The 23326-nt window shown below is 36.0% G+C and overlaps 1 protein-coding gene across 2 annotated transcripts in view; it reads left to right on the top strand.

The window, feature by feature from the left end:
* The window catches only part of phf24 (PHD finger protein 24), a 30096-nt gene extending 8335 nt beyond the window's left edge, over positions 1-21761 (top strand). Inside the window, exons 2-9 of one of the 2 annotated variants that reach the window (XM_044096418.1) lie at positions 7654-8075; positions 10294-10479; positions 14838-14916; positions 15643-15845; positions 17171-17334; positions 18051-18083; positions 19378-19455; positions 20479-21761. In XM_044096418.1, coding sequence (XP_043952353.1) covers positions 7656-8075; positions 10294-10479; positions 14838-14916; positions 15643-15845; positions 17171-17334; positions 18051-18083; positions 19378-19455; positions 20479-20575 — 1260 coding nt within the window. In that variant the 5' untranslated portion in view covers positions 7654-7655 and the 3' untranslated portion in view covers positions 20576-21761. The remainder of the gene's footprint in view (positions 1-7653; positions 8076-10293; positions 10480-14837; positions 14917-15642; positions 15846-17170; positions 17335-18050; positions 18084-19377; positions 19456-20478) is intronic. The other variant, XM_044096419.1, reaches the window with a different exon arrangement.
* Positions 21762-23326: the final 1565 nt, after the last annotated feature.

The following is a 23326-nucleotide window of genomic DNA, read 5'->3' on the forward strand; positions in this document are numbered from 1 at the left end:
TTCAAATATTGTTTAAACAGTGCTGCTTGAAATGTCAAAAATATGGGTTGTTGTTACAAACCTAATCCTTCCTTGAACATCTCGTAACTTTAACCCTGACTTCTCTGGTTTGTTTATTGGTTTACAATGATGTCTGTTCAGTAGTTTTCTCTAAAACACCTTTCAGGCCTTCTTTATAGAACATCTCTATAAATACTCAGATTCTAGTTACAAGGAGAGAAGAGAGATATTTTTTTTTCAGAACCAAATGAATTAAATCAATGCTTTCCTTTAAACAAGTCCTGTTGACTTTACATTGATGCCCAACTCAAATCTTTATGTCAGATATATTTTTAGAGTATTTTTACAGAAAAAGAAGCCAGATCTATATTTATTCATTCTTCAAAAGCTTTTCAGTGTAGTAACCCAATGTCAAGCTGTCAGTGATGAGAAAAAAACACCACATTTCTCTCTGGAGAGTTTGACGCTTCATGCAGGTACTGAGCAGCACGAACATTGACAGTAAGATGCAATAAAAAAACAAAAAACTTAAATAAAACTAAAATACAATTTTGATCAGTTTGACAGGCTGGTGGTCAGAAGCTTTGGTATCTCAAATTGCAAATGGCAGGTTGTGCAGCACCATGTGATGCACTTATGTATCACAGTCAGGTACTGACCCACTTATGTCAGATACAGCTTGTACATTGTGTTGAAAGGAAACCCAAAAACAAAGGGACAATATTTAAAATTCATAAGTCAAACTAAAAAATGACAAGGTCCTGTGCAGAGGTTGATATTTTCTTTTCCCATGGCATCTTCTAACTGCTCAGTAAAGAAAATACATGCATCACAGCATACTCATGTATTAGAACAGCCTAGCTAAAGCCTAAATCAAAGTCATAAATCAAAATCACAAATCTTGATTGGAATCTTTGACAGACTTTGATGTTCAAAGATATTCTCCATCCATTTTATTTGAAGTCAGATGTTTTTCTTTTTGTTTTGTTTTTTTGCAAAAATAGTCAAAAGTTATAATTATCTGCTACTCAATTGCATAGAATTTTAATAGCATGTCGGTTTTTGTGATTGTATTGTGATAAATGTGTAAAATTGCATGATGTATGTATATTTTTTCAAGGCACTGTATGAACCTGATCAAACAGATTCTGTTTTTATTGGCTCTGATGTTGGGTGCCGCAGGGGGTGTAATAGCTCTACATTTATTATTATAGATCCTTATTCCTCCCTCATTGCATGTGAGCCCTATTGACTTTGCTGGCTATTAAGGAACAATTTGTTTTCTGTTTATTATCTCATTTAAAATGGAGCAGCCCATTAGCTGCACTGAACAATAACGGAGGATCCAGCTGAGGATCCAGCTGTGGTAGCAGCTTTAGAGTGATATATCAGCCTTGGCTTGCTCGTTTTAGGCCTCACCCTCCAGCATCTCTCAGCCTTTAAGCTTGCTGTTTTGGTACTGGGTGGTAACAGCAGCAATTCAAAGCCTGCCTTTTTTATCCCTGGTGTCTAATGACTGTCTCTGTTCAATGCCTACGTGAGCACTGTACTGAACTAAAGTGCGAGGGCCAGGTCAGTGAATAATTAAGTTCCTATAATAGTCACATGTGCCATTATGTGCTGCAACATCCCTTTTTCAAGTTCAGATATGAACCTTTTATATCTGAAAATCTATCTCTGATTTTCAATATCTCTGAAATCTTATTGATCAAGTATTGATGTGTTAATTTGTGTCTTTACCTATTAGTCATCCTATTGAGGATCGTTTGTGGTAGAGAACTGGGTGAAAACATGATGCTAGACATTGCTTAGAAAGGAAAAATACAATTCTAAAGAGGCTTGAAATAATCATTTATACTGAAACCTCTTCATGAGTAATCATTGCTTACTCTCATCACACATAAGACCCACTCATAGCTGAGGGCTTTTGGTTCAGACCGCTTGGGAACGGTCCCAAAATATATTGAAACTTTCCCAGGAATATATTTTAAGTGTTAAAATAGTATATTTTTTACAATCTCTTATATGCAATGTTGCACCTTTGAGTTTATTTATACACATTCTTCCAAAAGTACCGATACTCCTAGATCTTTTTCATTACATCACAGTAGAATCACAAAACAGAGCATTTCATGTATTTTTGTTCTTGTAGAATATGTCTCTACCAACTTTGCTCATCTAAACACTGCATATTTATTTATTGGAAAATAACTCAACACTTGCCACAAATTTTCATTCCTGTCACTGGCTGGTCTATTAGGACATCGATATGAACCATTCAGCACAGGTTGAATGTTTAGGGTCATTCTCCTGCTGGAACAGGAGAAAATCATGAATCTGTGTTAGTTTTCTGTTATAAGGAGAATTTTACATATAGACATAAAAGTTGAATTTCGAACTCATCTGATCAGAGAGCCTTCTTCTACGTGTTTACTGTGACCTTGGTTCTTAGCTTCATCTTGGAGTCATGCTCTCAGAGAAATATAAGTTGATAGGGCTCAGCTGAAATTAACGACATGTGAAATTCAAAATATGGACCATACCATTGTAGTAAAGCAGAATGGTGTTGATTTTAACTATGAAGAGGAGCATCTTTGGATCTAACAATCGCCATAGCAACTATTTGACACTATCTACACACTAGTAAAAAGCTTTTTCTGTTTAGGTATCACACACACTTGGGATTTTTTCAATGGTTCACTTTATTCAGATCAGACTAAGATTTTGTTTTCTAGCAAGAATCTCTGATGCATGGAATTGTGGTATATTTAAACAACCGGACTTTAAGATGAAAAAGTATAAATCCATTCACAGTAAATGAACAAATAATGTTTCTTCAACAGGATAACATCCCCAAAATATGAGGCTAAATCAACAGATTTTACCAATTTCAGTAATAAAAAAAGGTTTATTAGAGTTTATTTTTTAAGAACCAGAGTTAAGCATTGTTTGACTCTGGTTTACATAGTTGGACCATTTTCTGCATGGAGAAAATGGTCCAAATCCAGGAGTCAAACACCAAGCTACCATGTTAAAGACTGCTACTCCTGCACATGGTGCACATTCTCAACCAACTTAACCATCCAGCACCAAATTTAACTTTGTTGAAGACTGAGTCAAATCGTTTTTGAGCTCCATATAGTCTATGAAGGCTACTCAGGGCCTGATGGCATATGGCCTAAGAGCCTTTTAGACTTCTTGGAAGGAAGAGAGGGAATGACTTGCATTTCACTTCAGATAAATGTGATTAAGTTTCAAACAAGCACTCATGGATGGATAGGATTGCATTTCAGAGCAAGACGCATATCCCATGAGTAACATAATCAGGCTGAATACACAATGCAATTGCATCTCACTTAGGCGGAAATGAGAACGTGGTTGGGTTCTCCACTTCTTACTTAAGCAGGAAAGGGAAGTTACGTCGGAGTTTACTGGAGGAAAAATATAAATATAAGGCAACCCTGGTTGACTGTATGATAGAGGCTGCAAGATGACATGGGTCTGGGTCAGTTTCAACTTCTAGCAGGATAAAACCCCAAAACATACAGCCAAAGCTAGGATATAAAGATATGGATCAAAGTGTATTCATCTGTTTGAATTACCCATTCACAGTCCAAATATAAACCTCTTGAGATTATTTTGCAAGACTTGAAAATTGTTATTCACACATGCTTCATCTGTCTGGCTGAGCTCGAGCTATTTGGAGGAAGAATGGGCAAAGATTTATTTTACTCGATGTGCAAATGTGGTGGACAGAAATCTTAAAAGAATGGCAGCTGTAGTATCACCAAAGGTGATACTTTTAAGTATTTACTTAAAATGGCATGAAATACAGATGAACTCCACATTTTTAAGCTTTTTTAAAGAAAATTGAAAATCATACATAATTTTTTACTATTCACTATCTTTTACTATTCACTATCATTTACTTCACTAAACCCCCAATATTTGTGTTGGTCTCGCAAATCAAATTGAAAATGATAAATACCATAGGTGCTTTTGCAAGGTGATGCAGTATATAGCAGGTTAATGCTACTCCAATAACCTCTAAAATTTTATATAAAACTAAGGTCATTTCCTATAAGTGTTAGTAAAGTAGAGCTTAACAATAATATTTTCTCTTTTCATAGAGGTTGAATTTTAGATTCATCATATCAAATACTCTCAATATCTTGAATGTGTAAAGTCATTAAGGGTAAACCTCCAGAGATTGTTTTTATATATAAAAAAAAACACCTCACATAATTTTGAATTTTAATTGGACAGTATGTAATGAGATAAAAGAAATGAGCTTTCATTGAAATATCTCACAAGTATACCCCAGACAATATATACAATTAGTTTGAAGTAATTGGATAAAGATCCGTCTTTGATTAAACTTTATATAATCCTGGGCATTAAGACCTCAGCTTGTTATGTTTCAAACAAAAAATCTTCAAAGCAGTTAGTATTTCACTTATTGCTAAATAAGTTGATGTCCCAACCGGCATAAACTTATTTAGCAATTTGAGCAGCAATTGCTCACTTGTTGGATCATTCTACACAGGCTGCTAGTGACTCTGTTGCAATTTCACCAACATTCTTCCACTGGACAGTTTTTGATACTATTACTGTTTTGGTTTAGAGGTTTAGAAATGCTCTGATCCAGTCAGGTTGGCCTTAAAAGTTAGCCCTTCTCAAACTTGCTCAAATCCTTAAATTTTTCCTACTTTAAGTACACTAACATTGAGGAGAAAGTGTTTGCAGGCCACCTATCAGTGATCACAATCTTACATGACACAAAACTCCATGTGTGCCTGCGTGTGCGCATGTGTTCTTTTAAATAGAGAACAAGAAATAAAATGCTATGAAAGGAATATATTTATATATATATATAAATTTATGTAGATGAGTGAAAGTGTAGGAATTTTTAATGAACTCAAATAACTATAAATTTAAGACAATGGTTTTGGTACATTTCATTGTAAAACCTTGTAAAGACCTTTGACTGCAAGTGGCATTACTCTAGACATTTTACCTCAAATTAAACATAAACGGCATATGCATCACATAAAAACCCATCTGATGACCAGTTTCATAATTCTATTATAACATTTCTTGTTTACTTTGGGTTTTAATTGCATTTGAAGAAACAAGGCTTTAAGTAAATAATGCTCCAGCATCACCTTCCCACACACGCAGCACTGTAGCATGCAAAAATTGATCACCAGCTAAGAGAGCTTGCCACAGATTAATTTTCTTTTTTTTAAACTTATAAATTCCATGGCATGATTGTTGCAACTCTTAGATTAAATAAAATGCACAAAAATGTCACTGCTAAGGGAACACTGCATCAGTCACTTAATATCTTTACTTATTGTCATATTCAGACTCAGTGTACTGATGAACATCCTCCTAAGTCAACTCAGTGAAGTTCTAACTGATACACTTTGACCTACTCACTCAATAACTAAGCTGAGGATGTTTTGAGTATTATGGGTTCCTGTATATTGTGTGTAAAAATGAGATGATCACATCACATCCAAAGACATGTAGCTTGTCCTGTATGTGAGTCTCTCTCCATGTCCTCCAACTTCCTCCCACAGTCCAAAAACATGACTGTCATCTTAATTCTTTTCTCTAAGTACCTGTTAGTTGTGAGTTGGTGCATGTCTGGTTGTTTGTTTGGTGTGTTGCACTTTGATTGACCCATATAGGATGAAACATGTGTCTTGCTTAATGACCGCCCTGCTGGATCTCTACAAGGATAAGTAATATACACCCAATGGATGTTGTCTTTTGCAAGCAACACTTGTCTTTAGAAGTTTTTGTCTCAGTTTTTATTTATTTGTAGCATTTTGCATGTTATGTAAAGTTCAGTTATGGTTTTATTTGAAAATGTTCTTATGTCTATAGAGCTTACAACAATAACTGGAGCATTGTTTTTTTAAAGGCACATGACTCATATTTTCTCCTTCCAGTTATTCCTTAGACTAACAAAAAAAAATTTGACTCATCAGCATTGAAATGAGTTAAGAGAAAGCAAAACATGGCAACAAAAAAACAATACTATTGATTGTTAGACACCAGGAGAGTGGGTGAATTTGTGTGAACTCATCGTAGCTCTGATAGTCAGCTGGTGGTTGGATGAAACTGACAGGCTTTTATGTGCTCCAGTTGGGATTCTAAGCTTAAGTCTCAGCTCTTCTGTTCCTAGAGATATGAAAGTGTTGAGGATGCGAGAACCAGAGAGGCAACAGAAATTCTAACGAAGTGAAAATTCTCAGTTAATCATTCCTGATAAGCATTTGTTCATGTCTGTTCAGGCGTAATCCGGGAAATGATGAGCTGCAGAGAGCCAAACACTCATTAATACAAGGTTTGGATTCTGTCATTGATATGCACAGTAGCTATTACTCATGTTGAGATGAGGCAAAACATTTCTACTTTAATTCATTAATTTCTATTAAAAAATTGTGAATTAAAAATAGCCACAAATGAGTCCTGCACTGTGTGCAGAAGAGCTGAAGAAGTTTTATATTAGTTTATCAGTATTCTATGCAAATATTATGCTGCTTTTATCCATTATATTGAAAAGTTGCTTTTTTGCACTCAGCTGCTCCGGGGTTAACCAACACAGAGGCAGCCTTCTTTTAATCATTAGATATACTTTTTTGTGTGTGTTCTGTGTTTCTGATTCTCGTGCTGCTGCCGTAGCAGATGGCTGCAGAGAAAAGTATTCTCTTTTCCTCAGACTTATAAAAATATGCAACATATGCTGACTAGTTGAAAACCCAATTATCTAGAGTGCATCTCCAAATCCCATTTGAGCAATAACATTCAGGATATTTGTGCTTCTATGAAATTTTATTTCACCAGATACAAGTCATTCCTTTTCAAAGCTGAACTTTGCCAAAGTCATTGCAGCTATAAATCCAATGAAAAAATTGCAATCCCAATGTTGTGTGCAGTTTTTAGTTGTAAAGTGAAGAAGTTGAAGAATGTGGACTGTTCTATTCCTTATTCTGGGAATTAAACTGAATAAGTAGCTAGCACAGCCTTTCCTCCCTTTGTCAGCAAGTTGCAGAATCACTAAGGCGGTTCAACTTAAACTCTGCTGCTTTCGCTTTGACCCGAGTGCAAAAAGCAACCTGCACTGCAGTTCTGAAAATAAATATGGTTGGTTAAGACAGAGTTCTATCACAAAGGTTTTAAAAGTTTTACAAATATAGATGTTAAGTATATTAAATTGTGCTCAGCTGTGTAACTTGTTACATGACTGACTTGGAGGTTTAATGGTTGTAGATTAGCTCTACTTCCTATCCACCTTCCTAAAGTGGAAGGATATGAAATAGAAGGTTTGGGTTGTGATGGGACACTGTTTGAAAGCCATTTTCAAAAATGTGGGTTCAAAAATTTAGTGCATGTTAAATTTATGTGTTGTACAAATGGTTTAGGAACCGCAGTGGACATTTGATTTTGAGGCAAATGAAGAAACATCTTAAATTTGGGGTTATCAAAATTTGCATTTGAGCTAAAAACTGATATGAGTTACATTCTTCTCTCCCTATGTCACCTGTACTAAGTCAAATTTCACAATGGAAATCAAAGATATGAAAAGTTATAAAATTATGTATTTCTAAAAAAAATATGCTTCTTTCCATTTCTCTGTAGTCATGGGAGTGCTTATGTCAAAGAAGCAGCAGGTGGAGAAGGTGCAGAAATGCAGTGCGGTCGTCTCGGCCTTCCAGGCGGGCATTAAGGATCGTGCTGTCAAGCAGACAAATGCCGAAGTGGGGGAAGGTGAAGAAGATGCCAAAACCTCATCCAGTCCCAATGACGAAAACATAGAGGAAATGAAACCAGAGGAAACAGACAATAACGCAGGTCCATCAACCTCCCAACAGGCCTCAGCTCCAGTTAGAGATGAATGTAAAGTTAACCAGGAAGCGTGGTCGAGGTTGAGGGACGGGAAAGGTGTGGAGCCTGAAGACCTCGACAAGAAGCATCAACTCACGCCTCCTGCTTTTGTACGACCAAAAAGGGAACCTGATGATGACCAGTCTGTTGAGGTGGACCTGGAAAACAAAGAGCAGGTACTGATTATATTACTGAGCCTCCCTGGAAAAGGTTTCCCCAAAAGTTATTGACTTACAAACTGTAGATTACTCTCTTGGTATATTTATAAATCACATCCATGCCCTAAGATTCTTTTAATATATGCTCTTCATTTATTTTACATAAGTTCTTTCAGATATCAGATCAGTTCTTCACATACAATTAGTCTTACTAGGGTACAGAGGTGATAACGCATGAGCTTGAAGTTGTTCCTATAACCAGTTTTTGTGTCCCAGTAGCTGTGATATGTTGTCGATGTGTATGAGTGCTCTTCACGTTGAGCATGTTGTGGGCGGCCTGCTTTGGCTGGCTCTGAGAGGTGACTATTTTCAGGGTGACGCTGACTAACAGGAGAGGGAGTTCACACGGGCAACAACACCTGCAGTTTTTTTGTTTCGTTTTTTCTATTTAGACGAGTAAACACTTGGTACTTGGTAGGAATCCGTCTCCAGGAGTACGAGTTTAAATAAACTTGTGTTTTGATTTTGATTACCTTCACCAGCACATAAATGTGAAGTAAGCTATGGTGATAATTTGAAGTTGTTTGGTTTGCTAAACCTCTATGTGACAACAATAAAACCTAGAGAAATATTTTCCGTCTCATTTGCTGGTGAACTGAATTTGATTTGGTTAATAAAGATAAATCATTCTCATAGTGTTTATGGCTACAAATTGTGTGGGTCCATATGGAAAACCAAATGGAAATGTTATTCTTGACTTGCTTCACCAGTGATATATTAAAGTAAAACATATTTACATATATTATAATAGAAAATGTTTGAACAAGGTTTGACATAAAAAAAACCAAACATCCCTATACGTTTCAAACAGTGACAAAAAAACTGAAAAATAAATAAAGAAAACTGAGGAGAATAAAATATCTTGGTTTTTAGCAAGTAGAACTCAATGTTGTATTTTCCCTAAAGAAAGCAAAACATTTCTGTATCTTACCATAAATATTTGTGGTTACAGAACTGATGCATGTTCTGTAATGAGACGATGCTTCGTTTTTTTCCTGCAGTAGTCTAAAGTTGCACATAGTTTTCTTTTCAATTTGGCCACATTACAAACACTTTTATTGGTTCATCGAACCTTCAAATTAGCCGTCTTTACTTTGAGGGCTGGAATGTTTGTTGGAGAACATTAATGAACAAACAGCACAATGGAGACCAAGAAATACACCAAAGCATAAAGTTGTGGAGAAATTAAATAAAAATGGGTGTTCCAGATCAATATTACAACCTCTGGATATTGGACACAGTTTAATTTGATTATGGAATTAAACAAGTGCAAACCCACATGACCATACAAGGAGACTGAAAAACATAAGGTGTCAACTGACTCAACACTGACCGCTGAGGAACCCCACAGGAAACATCCGTACAGTTTTACTGATAGGCTCCCACTTTCACAAACCTTTCCTGTGAAAAAGTTCAAGATTTTCCTGGAGCACTTTAATCATTTGATTCCCATGTGATGCAGTTTCAGTGATCATTAAAAATAAACAACATTCTCGATTGGCATCACTTGCAGTTCTCTCCCATGTTTGAAATTTTTTGCATGTTTTGCTTTTATATATAAGATACTTTTTGTGGCCTTTTTTTTATTGTCATTAAAAAAAATCCAAACTATCTAATTTTTCAGAAGATGTGGCCAGCATACCATAAATGTAATTGTCTCCCTAGGCAATTTTTCAGTGCACTAAATGGATGTATTTTCTTTTTCTTTTTTCACTAAATAGTTCATTTTTATCTATTTATCTACTGAAGCACATAGATAAAGTATTAAAAAGTGAAGGCATCTTTATGAAAAATCTCTCTCTTTTCATGTGTAGAGTCCAGCACTCAGATGTCCCTCCAGGGCAGTCTGTCTAATAAAAAGAGTGGTTTCTGCCATATTCAAAATATATTCCATCTCTGCCCTCTTTGTGACACCCAGCTTTTAACTTCCCCTTTGAGCGAGGCCATTTGGGAGAGCTCTAAACACTCCCGTCTGCCGGCTTATTCGGAAATCATCATTCATGATGCAGCGAGATAAAGAGACATAAAAGGCTGCTGCTACCTGAAACACATTCTGGTGTTAACATAATAGAAATTAAAGTCAATGAGCTTTTAATGGCACTGTTTTCACTCAAATAACTGTTCTGCTGAATCATTCAGCTAATTCCTGAGTTACGCTTTCTGCTTTCTCCACTAGCCGCCGAGCGACGAGATGTGTGATGTCTGTGAGGTGTGGACGGCGGACGACCTCTACCCCTGCAGGATCTGCACGCGGGTGTTCCATGACGGCTGTCTGAGGGAGCTGGGCTATCTTCGTGCTGAGGCCTTGCAGGAGATGAGAGACACAGCCCACACTGTGACTGGCTGGAGCTGCTACTATTGTGTGAGTCAGAAAAGTCGTCATAATGGACATCCAGCATGAGCTCACTTTATAATGCAGTGTAATAGTAAGTATGCAAGTTTGTATTGATGCTCAGAGCTGTAAAATTTATTCAAGTATAAACTTTATATGAATCTCAGACATGCAGAAAATGTGACTACATGTGTATTTTCACATATTAATCCCACATAAGAAATAGAAATCCTGGAATATTTTGATGGCATAATGAGGGAAACATGTAAAAAAAAGCTATAGGATAATTATGGATTTACAGGCAAAACAGCAAGTCATAGACCTCATTATTCATATTGACCTGTCATATCATTTTAAAGTAAAGTCACCCAGCAGCAGTTACAAATGCTTTGCAAATGCATAAACAATAAGCAATTTGGAGTTTAATGACTTTCCCTACAACATTCTGATATATAGTGAAGGAAAAACCAACTATTTTCACCGATACGCAGCGTTTCCATGTGATAGCCATGGGATAATGATGAGACAGTCTTCACTGTCCAAATCTGTGAGTCCAATCATTAGCGACCTTTGATAACATCAAAGTGATAAGTCAAAGTGACTCATAATAAAAGCCTGGATCATGCTGTTATTGCGGAACAATTTCTGGTTCAGCTGAGTTCCAACACATCAGATTCTCATCATGAATTCAAAGCAAATTCCAAAAATACACAACTCTCCAGCAAACAGATGATGTAATCAGTTGTTGTGAACCACAAACAGCTGCCTGGCCTTTGTTAAAAGACTCTTCAAAGTGAAGTAGGGGCTTCTCTTTCTTCTGCTGTCCCTGTGAAACAAATTCCTTTTGCCAAAGCTTGGTTGTAGGGAAATGTTTTCCACTGCGTTGGAAAGGCAGTACTTCTGTCTGCAGCTGATTTTCTCGCTGTGCTTAGAATGAGAGCGGGGGGAAACGTTTTGTTCTCTTAGATTTGATATTGCTTAAAATTATACCATACCATACCATACCAGCTTTATTTATAAAGCACTTTAAAACAACCACAGTTGATACAAAGTGCTGTACAGTCCAAAAACACAACAAAATAAAAATAATTTTAATTAAAAGTAGTACTAAATCTCACTTTAAACTAGATCTCTCTTATGATGATTGGCTGCCAAAAAACATGGCAGAAATGCATGGAAAAATTGAAATCTTTTGAAGCCACTCATAAACTTGGCAGATGGACCTATAGTAAATCTAACGTGTTGTTTATCTGAAAGGACACCTTGAGATATCATTTAAAGTCTTAATTCCTGTTCCTTGGAACGATCTGGTTTATGTGAGTTTTTTTGAACAAAAACTACCTTCTTATTCTCCATAAGAAAAGGAAACTACTGATTTGTACATTGATGAAAAAAAAACACTGAAAGGCAGAGCTTAGAGGAAGCCATTTTTGTTAAAAATACCTATGTACTATTGAACACATCACTGACATTATCCAGGCAGCATCAAAGATCTATTTATACAATCTGCAAGCCAAAGATTAGACAATGATATTATTTATATCCTCCATTCCCACAGGAGTTGTTTATGTGCCAGAGAACATATTATTCTTTTTTTCCACAAACCTAACTGAAATGGATTAGTGTGGATGCAGAAATTTCATAAAAGCACTTGATTTAACTGAGCTCTTTGACTGCTGGAGTCGTTAGATGTCTCTAAGTAAAACACATGATGGATGCATTTTTTTTTTCTTTTGCAAAAAATCAACAACATCTGACGATGCTGCTTATTGACAACAGCATTTGATGTGTTTGATGATTTGTAATGATAGATGGTTACAGACTATACATGACACAACTAACAGATCTTATGTCTTATCAAGGAATAATCACCATATTCGTAATGAGATTTAATGCAGCTGGCTAGACCTGCTACTCTTCTGAAATATGTTTTTATTATAAGACAAAATATCAATCTGAGGTTCTCAAATCAAAATACTTTTATTTTACTCTGTCACCGTTGGATGAACTTATTTGGTGCTAATAAAGGTAACTTCTGTGGCTGATGCGTATATTTTTTAAGCTTGATAAACAAGATAATTGGCTTCAAATGTGGGAATAATAATTCACTGTTGAAATATGTGCTCCTGTTTTAACTCAGAATTCTTTTTCTTGCCTTTCTTTCCTTCTCAAAATACGTTCAAATTTAGTTTGTAAACAACTTCTATGATGAATGTGGCAGCAAGTAATCGTTAAAGGATGAGAGCCAAAGAATGTGGTGCAAAATATAGGTGTTTTAGAATGACATATGTTTTTTTAATGTTTCTGTCAATATTCTGTTATTTCGTTTTTGCTTAGTATCCACATTTTTTTATGCAAATCTATATGCTTCGACTTCTTGTCACATTTCTGCAGGAACACCTGAATTACCCCACTGAGGGGTAATAAAGTTTGTATCTCTTCTTCTATTATATTCTAATAGTTGAGCATATTGATTGCTTCACTCTCTGTTTAATCTACTTGAATATGGTAGCCAGAAAAGGGATATTGTTTGATGATATTTCTACATATTATAAAAGTATTGCCGAGAACTAGTAAAATTGTTTGGAGGTAGTTCTTAAAGGATGGAAATCTATTTGTCCTACAATAAATATTAGTGGATATTATAGTTTCCATTGGGAGGTAATACTTTGTTCAGTAGGTCTAAATCTTGACATGGGAATAAGGAACTTTTCTAAACACTTTTAACATTGAATACTACAACATGTACATGGAAAAGAGTGTGTAGGTGTTATGTTTAAAAGTGCTACCTGAATCTAAATATATATATATATATATACATTGCTAAAGCTCAATAGTACTGTACTTCATTGGAAGCAGCATATTCAGCAGAGGAACATTTATATGTAATGCCAAACCTTGAAAATAATTACATCTACTGAGTACTGCTTGGAAATAGCTATTTTTGGACAAAATGTTGTAGTTCTAAATAAATAAGTAAAACATTTGGGTGAAATTGAGTTAAATGTTGCAAAATCTTGAAAAAAGTGAAACATGGTCTTACATTTGAAGACACAACATTTTGGTAAACACTTTGAAGACCTATTGAAAATTCATCATAAAATTTACAATACGATCGCAGTTAAAATTTTTTCAGAAATATAAAGTGCTATATTTAATGAGAGAATCTTATTGAACTTGTGTGTTCAAAGGATAATGAACATTGCTCGGGTGTCCTAATATTGAAAATACATGCTTGGATGAGAATTGTTCTTCCATGTTGAATCACAGTAAGTGTGCTTGTACACAACAGATGCAATTACTGTGATTCAGTATTTCATTTTAAAATTTCATTATCCTTGGAATGGCCTTCGAAGCCAGACACATTGTTGTTGTGTTACCTGGTATGAATAAATAGCTAAGGACATCAAACAAGGAAGATTTTAGTAAGTTTCTTCCTGAGAATTATATTCCCATACTTACTGAAAACACAATTTTTCAGCACTCAGATAGACTGGTGAAAGCTTAAAGCATCATTAACAAATATGAATGTTGGCTATAGTATAACAACAGGGTGTTTGGCAGTTACTGTGCTCTACATAACAGCTGAAAAGATAAAAATGCGGGGCATTATCAGGCAATCTGTTGCTCAGCTACTGCTGGTTGACATAATGTGATCACGACTTCCTCTTTTGGGCTCAACTTAATGTGTGAGTAGTGGGGAATTCAGGCATTTTTCTCACCTGCTGTTGATCCGCAACTATCTTCCTCAAATATCTTTGTGAAGATTGTCTTTCTTTATCAGACTGATTTTTTTACTAATACCAGCTTAACTATCATATATGCTTTTCATTTCTCCACACCTTTATTATTATTAACACAGTGTGTTGACTAACGTTCACTGACAAACCTCTGCAGCCTACACAAAATAGCTTTATTTATACAGATTTGAAACTACGCAGGCGGGTTATATTTACAAGTTGGATAATAATTGAAACCAATTGGATACACATAAGTTAATGGATGGGGATCCAGGTAAAAGGAGTTGAATACAAAGGGACACCACACTTTTCAGATTTACTTAGAAATATTGAAGATCACACATTCGTTTTCACGAATACATAAGTCTACCACATCCACTTCTAATATAAAAGCTTTGAGGTTATGAGACTTATGTTAAAAAAGAGGCATGGATACTTCTGCAAGGAAATCTCCTTGCTACATGATCTCCTACATGTGAACATGTAGGAGATTTTTTTGTCTTTTAGATTACACAGATTACACAAGTTTTGCTTCAGTGTGTAAGTTTGTGGCAACCTTATTAATGAATGTTAAATTTAAGGCTCCAGAACCTAAGATGAGACTTACTGTGCATTTTGTAATTATTCTTATTGCCCTTTACCCTGCAGGACAATGTGAATCTTCTTCTAACAGAGGAGGAGCTGTACAGTTTAATGGAGACATTCAAGCAGTGTAAGATCATCCCAGGTGAGTCAGTAAATATGCTGTATGATTTATTTTGTTTTGCTTCCAGTAGAAAGTTTTATTTCAAGTTTCGTGTAGGTCACTGGATAGACTAAACTGTTGTACCTTAGCCTATCAATGGGTTCATTCAGACTTTTGATCATGGAAAACATTAATCCGATTAGAAGTCAAGTGACCTATCATAACTCTGTCATTAGCTATATACACTCCAAGAATCTATCAGTGTTGTAATCTGCACATTACAAAAAGTGGCTCTAAACAATGTTGAGTTTTGTTGCAGAACTTTGTAATTTTGTAATTTTCTATTTATTTTTCCTATTTGTGTTGCTCCATCACATAAATTCCAATAAAATATATTTAAGTTTCCAAAATGTGGAAAAGAATATGCATATTGTGCAAGGAGCCATATCTGTCAGATTTTGGTGATGTGTATAAGTTGTCGAGACTGATCTACCATATTAAATTCTGACGATAACATCATAATTAACAAAAATAAGTATGGAAACGTCAGCCTGTGTCAAGTTAATCTAAAGGATAAGTCTCCCCTTATCTTTTTTTTATTTTTTCTCTGATCTCAGTTTTTTCCTTGTTATCCTAAAGCTCGGCAGGATGACAGGTATAGGTGGTCCCGTCTTCGCTGTCCATGAGTCATCCTAAACTAATTATATCTGGAAGACCAGTGGGTGACTAATTTACTGTGATGTGATGAATTGCTCCTTGTCGTTGTAGAGTCATGCCTGGTGTCAGATGAGCTGCTGCAGTACCGTCACTTTGTATCCAAGCAGCAGTTTGATAAGGACCTGAGTGATGAGCAAGAGGAGGAGGTCTTAGCCCAGTTTGCTTCTCTGGATCCTGAGAAGAAGGGTCACATCGAATGGCCAGACTTTCTCTACTTTGAGTCACTGGCTGTTCTAAGGAAGTTCAGGAGTGAGGTATAGTATTTGGATAATGAAAAAAACATATACTTTTTGTCATTACAAATTAGAATAGTCACAGAATAGAATAGAATAGAAATATCCTCTATTATCTCATAATGGCGAAATTTCTATTAAACTGCAATGTAAAACTGTGTATAATATCACACCAATAATAATAAAGACATTTAGAATATCAGTGTAGTAGCTAAGTTGGGGTAAGCTGAGCCAAAGTGTAAATCAGCCACCCCTTGTTGCTATGAAATGATAGAAAACATTGATCATGTGACCAAATAGTTAGGAGGAAGGCATCTTTTTGAGTCAGTGAAGTGAATCACATTGGTAAAGTTGGTAGATTTTTAATCCTTAAAGAAAACACAATTTTTCACTCTTACAAGTAAATTTATTCAATCATAAGATTTGTAAGAATTGTGTTTAGACTATAATAGATGTTTTCCTATTTGTTTTACATATAAATTGTGCCATGTATGAGCTACAACATGAGGTCATAAATCAAAGATAAAAGTGTATCATTTTACCCGTGGACACAAATAAAGTCAAAATAGTGGCTTTGGGGTAAGTTGTGCAATGAGACAACCTCCTTTGGACATGTTTCATTATCAAAATAGTTCTGGTTGTCTGGAGGGATGCACAATATTCTGAAATATATAAATGTATATACTATTATATATTCTACCAAACTAGGACTGCCTTGACATAGTGATCCCAAATATGAGAAAAAGCTCTTCTTACCCCAGCCTCCCTTATTGTAACATTTTGTACAGAATAACATCTATTAGAAATTATGTGATTTAAAAGGAATTGATATTATTTAATCAAATTGTGGCTTTAATGCATTTGCATTATTTTGTAATTTTATCATCATTGACAATCAAGGTTCAGATTTAACACTACTCAAATTGCTTTTGCATTTTATGTACTGTTTTTCTCTGGTACTGGAAGGTAAAACTGTGCTTGCTGATTATATTATCAATCCATTTTCTAACACCCTTGTCCCTAGTGGGGTCGGGAGGGGTGCTGGAGCCTATCTCCAGCTAACATTTCAGACGAGAGGTGGGGAACACCCTAGACAGGTCGCTGATTTGCAAATAATTTTGGCAAAAACTCTAAATAATGCCTTTTGTAGGCAATTGCATAAAAATATGTACAGTACAGATCAAAAGTTTGGACACACCTTCTAATTGAACTCAATTAGAAGGTGTGTCCAAACTTTTGGTTTGTCCTGTATATATGGTATACGTGGTCAAAGCAAGTACATAGCGTGCACGTTCAGTCTGCTTGTACTGTTGTGAATTTATTTTCTTTATTTATTTCTTCTTTAGAACTCACTGGTGCGTCTTTTGACTGCTAAGGAGAGAGACAAGGCAAGAACGGTTTTTCAAGGACTGGTCATGGATAAAGACGGCGTGATCACCAGAGCAGAATGCCGCCAGGCCCAGCAGTCCTGGTTCCACAAGCTCAAAGATCCTCAATCCTGCAATGTGAGGTGAGGGCTCAACACCTCGCTACTAAAGGCAGCAGTCTGGGGAGTTAGGATCTCATCTGCATGCAGACAGCAGCTGGTGAAGCCAGAAAAAAAAAAAAAAAGGTGAACTGCTTCAAGTACTGGAACAGAGATTGAGAGAAAGAAGGAGTCGTTAAATCTGGTACATTCTTCTGTCATAAATCATAAACAATGTCTGTTGTCACTAAAGTGCTCTTAGCACAGAGACGCAATTTCTCTGCTCAGCAAAAAGCAGAGGGCTACCTAAAATGCAGAATCAAGTTTAGCTTATTGATTTGAGAATTATTTTGTTTATCTATTCAAATGAAATTGGCATACAGAATGTTTAGCCAGCAGTGCAGTTCAGTAAAGTGTGGCACTAAGTTGTGTCACCTCATCTTTAACACGTCATTTCATTATTCCATTTCATTATTCAAATTTTTTCATTATAGTAACAGATAGTTGTTATTTTTTTGCAATTAATCATTGCCCTGATCAATATGTACAGTGCAGAAACTCCATGAATGCCAGATAATTGATATAACCTTCTTAGAGTGCACTGTAGATATCTCAAAACACTAAAATCTCAAATATATTTCATCTTCACCAGCATCTATCTGTGTGTGCATGTGCTTTGTGTTCTGTTTAACCTCTTGTGCTGGAGCTGTCACATCTCCTGTGCTGTACCATTCCATATACCTCTCACCTATTCCCCACAGACTCATGGGATTCTGCTCTCCTATGACTTGTGGGTGAGTGTGACTCAGCACTGCATGGCCTGTCACTTTTTTCTCAGTCTAACAGCTCTCATCTCCCTGTAGTCCTTCAAGTATTCTCAGACAAACTCTTGATTTAGATTTAGAGAGGAGAGAGAGGGGAAGATTCCTCTTAGCTTTGAACTGAGTCTCTTTCTGAACATAAATCATTCATAGAGGTGTACTTAGGGGTCAATGAAGTTGGATGAGTAGAGAGCAGGCTCTTTATGCCCTTGTGTCATGCTACACAAGGCATGGCTCAACAATAAGATGGCCTGTAATTACAAGGATTAGAAAAAAAAGCCTTTTGTTCTCTTCAGGTGAACTTTTCGTCAAAAGCTGTGCTTAATAGACAACAGAAAAATTTAATCTAACACTAACACAGTCTTGGTCTTGCTCAATGCATGTTAAATAGCAATTTTTTTGTTTGATTACATTCACAAGTATAGAAAGTAGTGTCTTAACGAGACATCAAGATATTAGTTAAACCATGACATGCAATTGAATATTGTCCAGCCTTACTCAGAGATGGCATTTCACAGTATGAGCCAGAATGACACAAAAAAATGCTAATCCACCATTCCTCCAATAAAAAATGTTTTTAATAAAGGAGCTCCACCAAAACTTCAGCTAACTTTGATTGATCTTCTTCCATGTTGTGCAGGAAAAGATTATGAATACTTTAGAAATTTTGTTGACTGTGATGAGACAACAAGCCATAACAAAATGTTTCCTACTAATTAATACGTGGACAGACATTCTGCTTGTTTGAAATGTACAACACCTATTCTCTGTTTGGGACATAGGGAACTAACACAAAGTAATGCATAAATAAGGAAGGAGCCGATACAATTGTTTAAAAACAATTACAAATATTAATCTTTGTATAACCCCATTTAGCTCCAAGGATGTCTGTATGTCTTTGGGGTTATTTCTCAACCAGCTTTTATGCATTCTTCTCAGCTCAAGTTTCATCCAATGCAGACTGTCCATTGTATTTAGGTTGTGACTCTTTCTATAAACTCCTTCTATCCTCTTCTCTGTCACTTATAATCCCAATAAAATACACTACAGTTCATGGTTCTATTCTGACAAATTGTCAAAATCAAGAATGGTTTTGCAAGGCACAGTTATTAAATATAATTGAAAAGAAAATTTAATATTTTGAAGACATTGCCAGTTTTGAAAATATTTATGTTTTATGTTCCATTTATGCCAGTGATTTATTTTTTTTTATGAGGCTGCCATCTCCTAATGCACTCATATTTTTCTTCACTGTTTTATTATTTAGCATAAGTCATGTTGGACCCATCTGTGAGAGCAGCCCAGCTAGCTCTGGAAGTGAAAGGAGCAAGACTGATGAAAACAGGTTTGTATTTTTAGTGAAAACTACAATAGAGCATGAAGGTACTGGTTCTTTGGAATAACAAGATGTTTGGGACTTTTTTTATGCTATACATGATTCAGCAATAATTACAGCTACTGCTGTGGCTTACTCTAGGGATTCCTAATTGCACATTGGGAGTTGTATTAGACAGAGCACTAATTAACAAAGTGTGGTTCATTTTTTATAACCTAATTTCCAAAGCATCAAGGAGCATAATACCACAAGACAGAGATCTGATGGTCTTCTTAACTATATTACTTGGATTGATGGTACTTTAATGCTTTGTAAGATAATCCCTCTTTATACACTGACATGATTTATATCTTATTTATGAACCAGAAAATTATTATTTTTAAATAATTAAGTACTAATAGTATGTTTTTTAAACATAAAATCATGGTCAATCCCCTAGACATGTTTGCTGTGTGGTTTTAAACTTCCCAAGACAGTCATTACTCATACTGCCTTGCAGTTGAGTTCGGAAGCTGGAATTTTAGAGTCTCAATCTGGAATAATCAACAGAAACTACTCTAGTTTACAATTTAGACATAAAGAAAATGTGGTTAAGAAACCCCGGACCTCAAAATCCTATATGTCTGCTGTGTGCAAAAATCATATCCCCGTTAAAGTAATCACCTCTGATGCAGATACACCTCCAGCACATGATGTTCCCACCTCCATATCTCCAAATCCTCCTACATTGAAGCTGTTCTGGTGATTTCTGGGGGTTGTGCATTTTGGTTTTCTCCTTTGAACATGCATTGTTTATTGAAAACCATTGAGTTTTATCCTGGTGTTATCTTAGCAGTCTATTTCCTCCTGTATTTTACTTTTCTTACTACTAACATGCATTAACAAGAGTTTAGTTCTCTCTATCAAATGCTTTATGTTAAAGACAAACAAAAAAGAAAGTTTCCTGACGTAACAATAAATGAATCCATAATATAATTTTATAGCTTGAGTAGCAGCTGTCTAAGTAACTACTTGTTTTCTTACATGCAATAGGCCATTGACCTGGGCAGACTTTTTAAGGGAGAGTGCCATCTACATTTTGGCAGCTCGGCCTAATAGCTCTGCCATGCACATCCGGATGCCTCTATAGTCCATGTTCCTCCAGTGCGGCCTGGGGAGAGAAGAAGAGTGATGTAGTCCATGGATGAACAGGGGGAAGAGATAAACATGCAGACATGATGTCATGACGAGTGAAACTGAGGAAACCGATTGAAGCACCAAGAGGTAGTAGCGAATGAAGCAATCAACAGAAACTTTCCTCTCCAGAGTCACTTCAGCACAACAACACAGGCAACATGAATGTGTTTGATACACAGACACCCTAAGTGGAAGCAGCTGTCATAGCTCCAAACTCCAAACAGTTTCCAAAACGTGTAAGAGATACGATGAGAAGGACAGCCACCCTCTTCATAATTAGCCGGTTTGTAAAATTTCTGAAACTTTGGGTGTCTCTATTAACGCATAAGAAGCCAGGATGCTAAAAGTGACATAATGCCATATAAGGTAAATAACACACATTTCTGAGTGGGTTCATTAGTGTGACAAGCTGTTACTCTGTTCAAGTATTTGTTACTTCAAGCTTCACCATGTGCTAATGATAAACACATGACATTGTATTGGGTTTTCAGTTCACCATCAGAGCCCCTGGTGAATCAATGCTATCTACAGACAATAAAAGCCAACTGCTACACATACCAATATAAATTATTATTCATTAAAGCTGTATTTATTCCTGTATCTTTAGACGTATCCTCTGTTTATCCCATTTTCATCCAAGAATCTGTGTTCTTCTGAAATACTAACTGTGAAAAGGATTTGAACATTAATGAAAGCTAACCTTCTAAGTGACATGTATGTATATGTATATATACTGCCATATAGTCCTACTGCTTTTGTTGTGCTCTCTGAGCTGCACTATGACAAAGTAAAAACAATCGCTTATTTCGTTCTAATCACAATATTTGCACCGTGAGAATGATATAAAATTGAATCATTGTCTGACATAAGCACTGTAATGAATTACTGAAAGAAGGTGAGATGTGACAGAGAAATGGGGTTTCTTTCCCAGTAGGCGTAGCTATTGAGAAAAAAAGATGGACTGAAAGAGTGTAAATGAGATTTTCCCTTTAAACCACTGGGCTATTGGACAATGTGTAGAGTATATGAAGGATGTATACCTTGTTCTTTTAATGAATAAAGTGTAGAAATACAATTTAACTTGTTGGTTGAAGAGATATGTCACAGTGTTGTAATAAACACTTGGAATTTACACTTTAGCTTGTGTCCTGTGTTGTTTTTATAATGTGTTGTAATGTATCAATGCGTTGTAGAGTGAAGTGTTGTCTGGTGCTAAGTTAGAGAGACCAACTATCTTAATAGTCAGTGATGCTGGAGAACGCCAGGGTACCTGGTGAAAACCCACTCATGTGAGGGGAACATACAATCTCCAACAAGAAAGACCTTTGGGTGGGACTTGAAGTCAGGACCTTATGGCTATAAGGTAAGAGTGCTAGCACTTGAAGAGACCATTATCAGAAAATCTCTGGTAAACATATTTGTACTTCTGGAAAGTCTGATAAATAACAGTAACTGAAGCCTACTCTTAAGTTATACATCTCTTTTTTAAGTTAAAGATTGTAACGGCTTTAGTGGCCTTTATTTGACAGTTGTCAGACAATAATGCAGGTTGTGCAAGAAAGGGAAGGTCTTTTCACTGAGGGTGTTTCCTTGGAGGCAACCATTACTGATCAAAACAAGAATGTCATCAAACACCAAACCCTTTTGTAGCAACTACTCTGCTTTTCTAATTCAATCAGGATGACAGATGCCTTGTGCTCATCAACACTTTGGCCTCACCTAACTGTAGGATCATGGACGTTATGCAAGCATGTCAGCTAAGTAAATGAGGTTTTCATGATTTATTATTAACATCCGTTAATTTAATTATGGAATTCCATCTCATCACTCTTCACAGCAACCTGGACTGCAAGCGATGCAAATTGCCACCATAAAAACTGAAACAGCTATAATATTTCTGTCTCAAAGCTTTCTGAACGTACCGAAGTTTAATTTCGGACTAATATTGCAACAATTCATTGTTTTGGTAATATTGATGTATGACAAAGTATTTTGAAATTGGTAAACAAAACATACATTTTCTTAGTTCACAGAATTGCTTGAATAAGCTTGAATTTACATTTGCTCACTAAACTCAGCTTCTCTAAATTGAAAACATTTGACCTTTTCTGCCAACAAAACAAAATTTATGCAGACTCTTGGATTCAAGTGAAGAAACATTGCAAGGCAGAGAGTCCCACAGAACATCCAGATGACCAGGCTTTTTTCTTTCTCAGGTGAGCAAATGTGTTTATTCTTTTTACATGAGAATAGATACCGCTGTCTTGTGACCCCTATCAAAGAATCCAAAAAGGAAAAATATCAGTCATTATTTCCCAATTAGTTCAGCAGTCTGTCACCTCTGCCAGCTTTGTTTACAGCTTTAACCTTGTCATCCATGGCAGAGCCCTACCCTTAGGCAGAATCAAACTGGTAGGCTGTCAGTCCACAATATAATCAACGCTACAACCTCTTAGGCCACATTTGACCTGGCTTTCTCTTCTTCATCATATAAGATCACATTCAAGCTCAAGACTTGGTTGGTGGCACCAACCCTGGTGCGAGGACTGTCCTCAGAGCAGACCACGGACAGACAGCGAGGATTTTTCTTTTTGTTTTTTTGGATTACAAACACTTCAATTTCAGGAACGATAGATTTTCAAACCTGAAAAGAATACATCTTTTACTCAGACTAACCTTAACCCTAGCCCTAACTAACAGGGGA

Source organism: Gambusia affinis, linkage group LG17 (genome assembly GCF_019740435.1).
Source record: "Gambusia affinis linkage group LG17, SWU_Gaff_1.0, whole genome shotgun sequence".
Classification (NCBI taxonomy): Eukaryota; Metazoa; Chordata; class Actinopteri; order Cyprinodontiformes; family Poeciliidae; genus Gambusia; species Gambusia affinis.